The sequence below is a fragment of the Siphateles boraxobius genome, unplaced genomic scaffold (genome assembly GCF_051911475.1).
Source record: "Siphateles boraxobius isolate OS27281-9 unplaced genomic scaffold, OSU_SipBor_1 5, whole genome shotgun sequence".
NCBI lineage: Eukaryota > Metazoa > Chordata > Actinopteri > Cypriniformes > Leuciscidae > Siphateles > Siphateles boraxobius.
The window spans coordinates 20,070,854-20,083,766 of NW_027509141.1; the positions used below are offsets into that span (position 1 = coordinate 20,070,854).

At 36.6% G+C, this 12,913-nt stretch overlaps 1 protein-coding gene across 2 annotated transcripts; it reads right to left on the reverse strand.

Moving 5' to 3' along the window:
- Positions 1-573: 573 nt before the first annotated feature.
- uba3 (ubiquitin-like modifier activating enzyme 3) lies at positions 574-10,380 on the reverse strand. 2 transcript variants are annotated; one of them, XM_077203114.1, is made up of 18 exons: positions 10,105-10,280; positions 9,933-9,971; positions 9,389-9,509; positions 8,311-8,391; positions 8,085-8,167; positions 7,917-7,997; positions 7,376-7,419; positions 7,142-7,206; positions 6,849-7,004; positions 6,669-6,771; positions 6,438-6,551; positions 4,759-4,812; positions 4,602-4,638; positions 4,432-4,513; positions 4,220-4,320; positions 1,344-1,407; positions 1,167-1,221; positions 574-1,054 (listed from the first exon to the last, which is right to left on the reverse strand). In XM_077203114.1, the coding sequence occupies exons 1-18, from the start codon at positions 10,200-10,202 to the stop codon at positions 966-968; spliced, it is 1,467 nt and encodes a 488-aa protein (XP_077059229.1). In that variant the 5' UTR covers positions 10,203-10,280; the 3' UTR covers positions 574-965. The 2 variants fall into 2 exon arrangements, with proteins under 2 accessions (XP_077059229.1, XP_077059230.1); XM_077203115.1 differs by lacking the exon at positions 9,933-9,971 and having other exon boundaries at positions 10,105-10,380.
- Positions 10,381-12,913: the final 2,533 nt, after the last annotated feature.

Consider the following 12,913-nt stretch of genomic DNA (forward strand, 5'->3'; position numbering starts at 1 on the left):
CTGTAAACACGTGTCTATTGCCTGTGTAATGAGGACATTTTGTACAGATTATACTTAAGCAAAAATAAATGTTACAGAAATTAAGTTTATATTAATCATAATTATTGACTTGTATGATATTAGTTTTAAAGATTTAATGGGATACTAGTGATGCAGTTTATCAAACAAATAATGTAACTGTAGCTTCATTCATTTCAGTTTGTAGCTTGCCAAGCAACAGTTGTAGTTTTATCCATTGTTGTATTTGGCCATGTGACTTGTCCAAATTAACTTAATAAACAAAGACATAAAGGTCTGAACTTGTGGATTAGAGTCTGCATTGTATTTATGTATATCTGTATTCCATGACAATGCCACATAAATCACACAAATGGTACAGTATACAAAATGACTCTTCTTAAGATTACATTGACAATGAAACATTCTGTATTTGTTTACAAAATATTTTTATTCTGGGGATTCCATCATATTTTGAGCCTTTTAAAATATTTAACCAAGTAAATTTATTCCCAAATTGGGTAAAAGGATATTTTAAATTTAAAGTTAGGAAAACATCACAGAACTGAGACTTCATTACTTGTTTAAAATAAGGTTTCAATTTTAATTCAAAACATGAACGATTTTTTTTCTACAAGACAAGACATTGAACAACATACTGTCAAACAGGTTTGAATGCACAACAACAAAATAAATAGATAAACAGTTTGCATAAAAAAAAGAAATCAACAAAAATTACTTCTACGGATATAGCAGTGCAAGACAAGGAAACAAATGCCTTCTGTAAGTGTCTTTGATGGACAGAGTTCACCAAAACCCTAAATACAAACCGCAGCTATTCCAACTGAGCATGTGCATGTGATGCTGATGATGCACTGAAGCATAGAGCTTATAGGTTACATTTCCAAGTCTGCTTCATTTTGATGACGACTGCAATAACCACTGTCCATCAGAATGAAGCATTTGTTCTATGAGATGAAGTTGAGCTTGAAGAGCAATGTCTGAGGAGTGGTGACATCAGCCACTGCCAGCTCTTGGCCATCCACAAGTCCAAGCTCTGCAAACACAAGGAGAAATTTAATAGGTTAAACAACACCAATATAATTTTGAAATATTCTTATTAAATAAGCTAAATATACTACTTGATGTCACAGAAGACTTTCAATCACCTTTCAGTGTTTTGCTTAGATTTGGTCGAGTTCTCTCTTCAATAGATGCCACAGTCTGAAAATAAAACCAAACAGATTCAAATGTACTTCAAACATAATACAGCTAATGCATAAAATGCATATAAAGAAAATCAAATTAAATAAGCACTCTGTTAGAAATGTTAGAAAACATTTAACCTGTAAATACAGAGTTTTGTTTTTTCCATCCACAGTTGTAGTGATGGCAGGAGACTTCATTTGCCTAGGAGGGAAAAAAAAGAAAAAGATAAATGATTTAGATGCATTTAAGTGTGTGTGTGTGTGTGTGTGTGTGTGTGTGTGTGTGTGTGTGTGTGTGTGTGTGTGTGTGTGTGTGTGTGTGTGTGTGTGTGTGTGTGAGCCAGCTCTTTTTTTTTAACACAATAGCGCTGCCTTCTGCTGTGTTAACACCTCAACATATTTTAATTTAAATCTGACAGCTCTCACTGACATTGCTAAGATCAGACTGAAGTGCATCCCTATTCGATGTATCCCATGCTAATCCCACTGAAATGAATGTGTGTGTGTGTGTGTGTATTTAGGGGTGTAACGGTACATGTATTCATCTCGAAAACAAAGACCACTAGATACGAAGTGAAACGGAGCGGAAAATTAAGTATAGGAGGGCTGTGCGTAAATTGTAAGACTCATAATCCACAAGTTTTCATTATTCTATTTATTTTATACTTTTATAAAACGAGATGCTTCTCAGTATTGTAGCTGATTGTGACCAAATACCTTTTGTTTTTTTATCAGCCCTGCAAAAAAAAAATATGACCTATGCACAAGTGCATTCTGTTTACTGCTTAGTGCTTAATAAAATATAAATAAAATAAAAGAAACCTAGAATTCCGAATTTGTTGCTTTTTCCAGTAACACTTTAGATTAGAGTCCAATTCTCACTATTACCTTGTTGCTAATTAGCATGCAAATTGCTAGGATATGTTTATTAGTACTTATAAAGCATATATTAGAACCTAATTCTGCATGACCATATTCTACATCCCTTAATCCTATCCCATTCCTAAAGCTACTACCTAAACAACTACCTTACTAACTATTAATAAGCAGTAATTAGGGGTTTATTGAGGCAAAAGTCGTAGTTAATAGTGAGTTAATATTGAGAATTGGACCCTAATTTAAAGTGTGACAATTTTTTTCGATTGTATTGAACTCGTATCGAACAGTGCCCCCAAAACCGAGGTACATATCAAACCGTGACTTCTGTGTACCGTTACACCCCTAATATCCTATATATATATACAGGTCCTTCTCAAAAAATTAGCATATTGTGATAAAGTTCATTATTTTCCATAATGTAATGATAAAAATTAAACTTTCATATATTTTAGATTCATTGCACACCAACTGAAATATTTCAGGTCTTTTATTGTTTTAATACTGATGATTTTGGCATACAGCTCATGAAAACCCAAAATTCCTATCTCAAAAAATTAGCATATTTCATCCGACCAATAAAATAAGTGTTTTTAATACAAAAAAAGTCAACCTTCAAATAATTATGTTCAGTTATGCACTCAATACTTGGTCGGGAATCCTTTTGCAGAAATGACTGCTTCAATGCGGCGTGGCATGGAGGCAATCAGCCTGTGGCACTGCTGAGGTGTTATGGAGGCCCAGGATGCTTCGATAGCAGCCTTAAGCTCATCCAGAGTGTTGGGTCTTGCGTCTCTCAACTTTCTCTTCACAATATCCCACAGATTCTCTAAGGGGTTCAGGTCAGGAGAGTTGGCAGGCCAATTGAGCACAGTAATACCATGGTCAGTAAACCATTTACCAGTGGTTTTGGCACTGTGAGCAGGTGCCAGGTCGTGCTGAAAAATGAAATCTTCATCTCCATAAAGCTTTTCAGCAGATGGAAGCATGAAGTGCTCCAAGATCTCCTGATAGCTAGCTGCATTGACCCTGCCCTTGATAAAACACAGTGGACCAACACCAGCAGCTGACATGGCACCCCAGACCATCACTGACAGTGGGTACTTGACACTGGACTTCAGGCATTTCCTTCTCCCCAGTCTTCCTCCAGACTCTGGCACCTTGATTTCCGAATTACATGCAAAATTTGCTTTCATCCGAAAAAAGTACTTTGGACCACTGAGCAACAGTCCAGTGCTGCTTCTCTGTAGCCCAGGTCAGGCGCTTCTGCTGCTGTTTCTGGTTCAAAAGTGGCTTGACCTGGGGAATGCGGGACCTATAGCCCATTTCCTGTACACACCTGTGCAAGGTGGCTCTGGATGTTTCTACTCCAGACTCAGTCCACTGCTTCCGCAGGTCCCCCAAGGTTTGGAATCGGTCCTTTTCCACAATCTTCCTCAGGGTCCGGTCACCTCTTCTCGTTGTGCAGCTTTTTTGCCACACTTTTTCCTTCCCACAGACTTCCCACTGAGGTGCCTTGATACAGCACTCTGGGAACAGCCTATTTGTTCAGAAATTTCTTTGTGTCTTACCCTCTTGCTTGAGGGTGTCAATGATGGCCTTCTGGACAGCAGTCAGGTCGGCAGTCTTACCCATGATTGCGGTTTTGAGTAATGAAACAGGCTGGGAGTTTTTAAAAGCCTCAGGAATCTTTTGCAGGTGTTTAGAGTTAATTAGTTGATTCAGATGATTAAGTTGATTAAGATGATTAATAGCTCGTTTAGAGACCCTTTTCATGATATGCTAATTTTTTGAGATAGGAATTTGGGGTTTTCATGAACTGTATGCCAAAATCATCAGTATTAAAACAATAAAAGACCTGAAATATTTCAGTTGGTGTGCAATGAATCTAAAATATATGAAAGTTTAATTTTTATCATTACATTATGGAAAATAATGAACTTTATCACAATATGCTAATTTTTTGAGAAGGACCTGTATATATGCTTTTTTTCTTATTGTAACAGTTTAATAAAATAAAAAAGGAATATGAATTTTAAAAAGTCAGATAATGATGTAAATATGGAGTTGTTTCATTGTAACTATTAGGCTTTATGTTCATCAACAATGGATGAACATTAAGGAACATTGTGACTCACAGAGAGGCGTTCTCAGTCAAGTAGTCCAGAACCTCCTGTAGTTTAGTTGAAGGTGGGAACTGCAGGTCCTGTGGCACCTGACTACAGGCAGAACAGTTCTCCTACACATGCCACATGGACAACATTTAAGCCGTGTTGATTTTTAGAGACATCTAGTATTAATGTCTCTTTTTTTCTAGTTATGTACTTAAAATCATGTTCATATCACTAACCTTTCTCTCAGCCTCAAAGGTGTACGTGTATAGCCCATCAACATCATTGAACACCAGGTAGTTGTTCAAGGGAACATAGGCGCTGTTCGGCAAAGGTAAAAGAACAAAAGAGATGTGAATGAATTATGAAATCAATGCTCTCTTCTTGAAAATACACTATTATAACTTACCTTGTGGCAATTTTAAAAACCTCTGTGGCACAAGCAGCTGAAATGTGTAATAAAGAAAGAAAGACATTTTATCTTCAGTCACAACTCAACTTACTGAAAAATATCAAAAACCTTTCAAGCATGCCAAGACCATAGAACATTTGCAATGTCAGCATACCAGCAATAACAGCATTTGTAGAAGCCACAGCAGGAATTATTCTCTTCACAACCCCTGGAACACAGGTGAGGTGGTTCATCAACATTTGATTGGTGCAGTGCAAAAGCATGCAACATGATGCCAGGGCATTGGTATGCTGTAGCTAAGATGTTCTGAATGGTTTTGTTTTTAGTTTGGTTTGGTTTTGTTTTGGAACACATTGTTAAGGTGTTCAGAATGGTTGTCCCAAGTCAAAAGACTCGAAATGAAGCACCTTGAAGTTTATCTCATATTCTAGTCCCTAAATATGGTTTGGTTTCCCAATAAGTGGTCCTGGGACCTATAAAGTTGATTTTTTAGAATGTTTTCAAAAGCCTCTTACACTACGCTACGCTACGCTGCTTCTGAAATCGCATACTGTCTGAATATGTAGTACATTTGAATTTGAACTTCGGGACTATTAAAAACGTATGTTCTATATAGTATGAATATGGGTAGTATGAATTAAATTCGAACAAACTATATCCACCATGATTACTGTCCCATGACCTATACCAGCATCAGTTGATCACTTCACTGCCATTCATAAATCCGTGGCCTCATGGGATAGTAAAGTGTCGGTCGAATGTGTACTTCAGAACCTCACTGGAAGTAGTAGGTCATCCGGGGACTACTGTTTTTCGAATACTATGCAGTCTGACATTCTACTCTGTTAGCATACTGTTTTTCGCATACAAAATTGTAGGGAAGTATTCGATTTCGGACCCAGCGTTATGCTCACCAAGGCTGAATTTATTTACATTGCAAAAAAGATTAAAATTTAAAAATACCTGCTTTCTATTTTAATATATACTTTATATTTTAAAATGTATTTAATTATGTGATGGCAAAGCTACATTTTCAACAGCCATTACTCTAGTGTCACATGATCCTTCAGAAATCACTCTAATATACTGATTTGCTGCTCAAACAATTCTTATTCTTATCAGCTGAAAACATTTGTGCTGCCTAATATTTTTGTTGGAACCATGATACATTGTTTTCAGGATTCAGTAAACAATAGAATGTTCAAAATAAAATAATTCATTTGAAATGGAGATCTTTATAAATGTTTTATATTTGTTATGTTTTATTATAAATGTTTTAAATAGGATCAGAAGATATATTATAGATAGGATATTTTTAGTTAATATATCAAATACATATGGAATGTTACATGGTGTTCCTTAAGGATCAATTCTTGGGCCACTTTTATTTTAATTATACATGCTCCCTTTGGGAATAACAATTCAGAAATATTACATGAATTATCATTTTTATGCTGATGATATACAATTATATATTTCACTTGATTTCAGAGACACGGTTATATTAGAGAGGTTGTCTGTCTGACTGTCTGTCCAGCATTGTAAAATGGATTAACACTTTATTTATTTATTTATTTTTTAAGTTGAACAAAGACAACTGAAATTCTTATTGTGGGCCCAATAATAATGAGAGGGAGAGGATTAAAGCTGGTTTGGGCACTTTGGTCTTACAACCTAAGAAAGGCATTGTGTACAAAATAAAGTGAATGTGGTTGCAATCATTAATTTTTTAAGACAAAGTTCTGTGAAATTGTGTGCAAGATTCTGTCAACAAACGAGAGGATTTCACGAAATGCCTGATGAAGGCCCACTGAGCAGGCCTGTGTCACTCACCCTGAGTGAGTCTGTAAGTCACCCCAGTGATGTTGAACTCTGCTGCTCTCTCCAAAGATTTCTGGTACACCCACTGGATGTGTTTTGGGTCATCACCATCTAGCACCACACCATCTGAGGAAAATACATTAAAAATCTGAAATATTAGCAGGCTGCCAAGCAGCAGTATAACCAAAATATCAATCTGCGGTTGTACGCCCAGATCCATGTAGATACCGCAAATTATTGTACCTCCAAAAGGCTTGTCTTTGGGCCAAAGCAGCATCCGGACGTATTCAACACAATGTTCAGGTAACCGCGGCATAGAGGCTATAGTGCACATTGGGAAGTTTATCTGTGTAGGGGGGGGGGAAAATGAGTATGACAAAAGGCCTTTAAAAATTAAACTTAACACAAAATCTCAGTATGCACCTGTGGGGGGTAAAGCTCCAGGGTGCAATCAATGCAAGCTGACATGCCAGGAAGAATGACTCGGGCATTGCCTTTGAAGCCCTCTGTGCCACCATCTATTAGAGGAATAATTGAGCTGGGATCCAGGACACCATCTTCATAAATCAGCAGGGATAACTGAAAAAGAGAAAGCCAAATGAACAAAAACACTTCTCACAGTATAGAAACACTTTATTTACATGACATAAAGAAGACTTTATGTCTATAAATTAGTATGAACAGATTGTTGAATGTTTCGGGAAATAAATACATACCAGCATGCCATTCATCCATCTTCTGGCAACAACAGAGTCCAGGCCACAGACTACTATGTGAAATTCTGTACAGTAACAGAGACACAGTTACATTACTCAGATTTCAAGATTAAAAAAAAAAAACTGACATAATAAGATTCTCACACTGCAGAACAACAGCGTCACATTTTGTATTGTGCTAGAAAAGTTACGACATTTTAGATGTAGAATGTAAAACAGTTAGGTGGTAATTACGCTTGTAAAATGTCTCATCCAAGTCCTGGATTTTCTTAAAATGTCTGCATTACTGATTAAGGAAAATGGAAATATTTTGACATGCATCGATATAACATATACACTGCCAAGTTTGGGGTCTTGAAAAGTTTGGGCTCAATAAGATTTTTTAAATGTTTTTGAAGTCTCTTATGCTCACCACAGGCTACAGCTCCATTTATTTGATCCAAAATTGAAATATTATTACAGTCTAAAATAACTATTTTCTATTTTAAAATGTAATTTATTCCTGTGATGGCAGAACTGAATTTTCAGCATCATTACTATCATGATACAATTTTTTTTTAAGGATTCTTTGCCAAATAGAAAGTTCAAAAGAGCAGCATTTATTTGAAATAGAAATCTTTTGTAACATTATAAATGTCTTTTTCGGTCAGTTTAATGCATCCTTGCCGAATAAAAGTATTCATTTCTTTTATAAATTATAATAATAATAACCTTACTGACCCCAAACGTTTAATTGGTAATTTATTAAACAATAATTATATCAGGACAAGGATACGGGACAACATTGCACCCTGGGATCCTGTCATTTACAAAGTCTGCTGCAACCTCTGCCTTTGGTCGGCCCACATCTTTTGGTCTATAGATACAACAGAAAGCAGTTTACATTACAGAAAAAGAATAAGAAATGTTTCAAAAAGATATCTATCCGCAGACCAAGATTAACCTGAAGAGGAACTGTCTGTTGAGATTGGAAACATCAATGGTGTCCATGTCCACCACATGAATGTTTCGAAAACCTGACAAAGCCTGGGTGATGAAATTGTATAATATAAGACAAAAAAAACACATTAGCAAGTAGCCTCTTTGCAACTAGAGTATTGCAGCTGTCATTCAAGAATAGGAATAAACAAGAATCTGTCTAAACAAATGCAGCACAACAAGGACCGTACCAGATCTTTGAGCAGCTCACATCCAAGTCCACCAGCTCCAATAACCAGAATTTTGCATGTGTCTAACAGAAACTGGAGAGACTGGAAGAAGATGTGCACATTTTATGGAAAGTGAAGAGAGTAGAGTAACATTCAGGTTTTACAACAAACTAACTGATCTTGGATCAGACGCTCATGAAGCTAAATGGCTCAAAAACTATAGTCACATTGGTTGGTTCTAAACCTTATTTACTCAATTCTCCACAGCAATGTTTGATAAATAATGGCCCCATGACTTTTCCAGTTGTTTGAAATTTACTGGATAAAAATATTAAAATTAAGAATTATGCTCTCATAATCTTTCAATCAAAATAAATTCCCCTCCCTCTTGAAGTGACATTCCTCTTTTCTGATGACATATTTTTGGCAGGAGAGCGGGACAACCTGTCACTCGCATGGCATCACAGCAAACCACAACGATCCAAAAAGTCCCGCCCTGATTTTGTTCAAGACGCTGTTTCACTCAGATATACGTCAAAATCACAACTTCCGTTTCATGTTGACTCGTAAAATATTTGAAATCTTGCCATTCATAAAATATTTTAAAGCTTGGCATATCCATGTTGTTACATTTTTATTCATTTACATGACTAGTCAAGGTCTAGAAATCCCATTTTTAAAATGAGGCTTCTTTATAGATCCAGTTTTTCAAGACAGTTGTTGAGGAGGTAAATAAAATAATAAATATCTTGATTGTTTTTATCTTGATGTTCTGCATGTAGCTAAAAAGAGGTAAAAAAAAGAAAAATGACCCTAAGTTTTATCAAGGCAATTACAGTCTTAATACCAGGCATGGGTATTTATGGATGGAATAGACCACGGTGTGCATAATTAGTGTAGTAATTATGAACAATAAAAATAGCGGCCAGTCTGTTATTTTTAAAGCAGTCATTATGTACTCCAGGCAAGGAAAAACATTATTAATTTTTCTGATAATATGCATTAGATGCTGTGCTTCTCTCCCTAAAAGTGGGCATAGATTTATACATTTATAAAAGGGGTGTGGAATGTATATGTTATGTTATGATTTACATCTTACCTCAGTGCTGGGTTCAAAATCCGGATGAGTGAAGGGTCCAGCTCTCTCTAAGAACTTTTTGACATGGTCCCATCTTCCCTGCCAGCCACTGCTGTCCCCACTCCCTCCATCCACAACCATTCTGTGAAAAAATATGGAAATTTAACTACACAGCACACACATCACCAAGATTATTAAATAATTATAAAGCACATTCACACATAACATAATCTACAATACATTATATATACAACAATTAATTGAGTTTGTTTGGATGGCACTGACTTTATGTAAGTTTCATAATTAATACAAAGAAGGTGTCTTATAAATTATATATTAATAAAGAACATTATGGCACGTGTGCAAACAGCAGTGTTTGGAGGTTTTGCAAGCTTTCAGCTAGGTTCAGACAGATTATATTTATATACAGTATATGCGGAGAGCTCTTCGAAATAATGTCTGAACAGTATCTGGATTATAGATAAAACTAACTTTAATAATTAACACCTCCCAAAGCAAACCTGCTGGCTGCCACATCTAAATTCTCATCTTTCATTTCACTAACTTCTCATTCAGCTCCTCTATTCTCCTTCTTTTCTTCTCCCTAAAAAGAGAGAATAAAAGAAGGTTCATTCATGCTCTGCTACCCGCGAGTTAACGTTCTTGCGTCCTGTTGATTGAACTACAAGCACTGTTACGAGGGATTTATGAGCAGTTGTGTGTAAAATTTCACTTACGGTTCCTCTCCTTCCGCCATATTGTCATACAGATTCAAGTGAAATGCGCAACCAGGAAAAACTCCTACCCACTTGACGCACATTGTTATTTTCAACATAAAAGTCTCGAGTCTTCCATTCCAGCATTTTGTCAGATAATTCAAATATTCTAGTTAACGTATTTTGAAACGAATAAACAAAAAATACGGCACAAATGAGGCGTTTTTTTTTAACAGTTCAAAAAAGACGAATTGCCGGTTTGAATCAGTCTGACGAATCCTTCACTGAACTGAATCTATCAGAGCGCAGCGATCAACATCCGCTCTATGAACAGTATGGAAGAAAGCTATTCCACCAATTGGTGAATTAAAATATTTAAATATGGCATAATTATGAGATAAAACGTCCGAATTTATGACATACTAAGTCATAATTATGACATTTGTCCTCGTTTTACATTCAAGCCTAGTCCCAGAAATGCATGTCTGAGCTGTTTTAACTGAAAGCAACTTGCACTGGCATAGGCTATCTTAAAATATCTCAGTGCCATTGTTTTGTCTCAAGATGCATAAAAAAATTTTAAGGCACGTTTATAAAAGCTACTTAGTTCTGTCATTAATTACTTATCCTCATGCTGTACCAAACCCTTAAGAATTTCGTTCATCATCGGAACACAGATGAAGATATTTTTTATGAAATCTGAGAGCTTTCTGTCCCTCCATTGACAGCTGCGCAACTACCACTTTGACACTTCAAAAAGTTCATAAAGAGATCATAAAACTAATCCATATGAATTTAGCGGTAGCCTACAGTCCAAATTTTCTGAAACACGGTCGCTTTATATGATAAACAGATTTAATTTAGTCTTTTATTTACATAAAAATGTGGAGTTGTCTAGGGACAGAATCTCTCAGATTTCATCAAAAAGATCTTCATTTGTGTTCCAAAGATGAACGAAAGTCTTACGGGTTTGGAACGACATGATGGTGAGTAATTGATGACAGAATTTTCATTTTTGGATGATGTCAGAAATGGAAATGAAATGGTCCAAACGAAAAGTGCCCCAAAATCTTGGTTCTTTATTATGAACAGATAATACAATAAACCAGCGCTGGTTGGAGTAGAAGCTCAACCCAATATCCTTTGTCTAGGGTTTATATAGTGAAAGTCTTAAACAAAAGAATACAAGTCTAACCAATAAAATCAAACATTACATCATAGATATCATATAGACGTTATATAACAGCTTCTTAATATGGGCAATATCCTGTTAGAGTTCCACAGGATCCTTTGGGTCCTAGGAGCTTTTCAAACACACAATGTATAGAAAGGAACGAACATTGAGAAAGGAGGGGCTGAGTAGTCCTCTCTTAATGGATACCAGATGTTTAGCTTCAACACAAAAGGAAAAATGTACAGACGTGGCAGTTTTGCTGCCTAGTATAAAAATCATACATAGACTATTGTTTTGTATGCTGAAGGAGAAAGATATTTCTAACAATGGCCACTTTGATAAGATGATTATAATAGAATTATCGTATCACATACTTTTCAGCATACTCATTCTAGTACAATAATACATGAGATATTCTTCAATCAAACATTTCCTTCAAAATCACTAATACTTAACAGTTCTGTTCATCAAAGCATATTGGGAGGATACAACAGTATTCATAGCATGATGAATCTTAATGGATTCAGTTATAATTATTGCTAATCTCAATCAGCAATCTCGTTCTTCGTCTACTTCTCTTCCTCGTTCTCCTTTCGATCACTGCTTCCGCATAGGCTTATGCGTTCCCCTGGGATGGAGCTGCTTTCACTCGGCTAGCATGGATCCACTGGGGCTGGAGATCAGTCAGAACACCTGTCCTCGTCACAGCGATAACAGTGGATGGTCCTAAGTAGTTCGGCTCACCCAGTTTCGTGGGCTTCAGACACTTTATGAGCACCTGCTGTCCTGGAACAAACGGGTGCGTTGGCTTTTCTGAAGGAAGAGGGAGAGAGAGAGAGACATCACCATTTATGCCATTCAACGTTCTAACTAGGGAATCCACGTAATCTGCAATGATCACCTCCGTGTCACCTGTGGAGAGATTGCCAGCGCGACCTCTGACCCAAGGGGTCGGGAAAGGTCTACCCATTAGAATTTCAAATGGAGACATTTTTGTGGTTGCCGATGGAGACATTCTCATTTCCGTCAATACGGTAGGCAGCAAATCAACCCAATTTCTGCCTGTATCTAGACACGCCTTATTCAGACGTTCTTTTATCGTCTTATTGGTCCGTTCCACATTCCCTGAGGATTGCGGAGAATAGGGAATATGGAAGTGCCAATTAATATTAAGTTCTTTGGCTAATAACTGTGTGACTTTTGAAGCAAACGGAGTTCCATTATCACTTGCTATAACGGTTGGAATACCGAAACGCGGTATAATTTCTTTTGCAAGAACCTTTACTACCGTCTGCGCGTTTTCTTTACCACACGGAAAAGCTTCTGGCCACTTCGAAAATCGATCAACAATCACGAGCAAATATTTGTTATTTCCACATGGAGGCATATGTGTAAAATCGATCTGTAAATATTGAAAAGGAAGCTCAGGATGCGGTAAAGCGTCATGGCGAGTTGCCTTGTGTCTGTTTGTTTGTGCACACACCAAGCAAGCATCCAATATCAACAAAGTATTCTTTCGAACATTTGCTATGCAGTATGATTGATTCAAATTTTGGATCACTTTTTCTTTTGACACGTGTGATACCCCGTGATAATGCCTGCACAGCATTACAACGGTGGATGCTGGTAGAGCGATTCTACCCTGCTTGTCTCTTA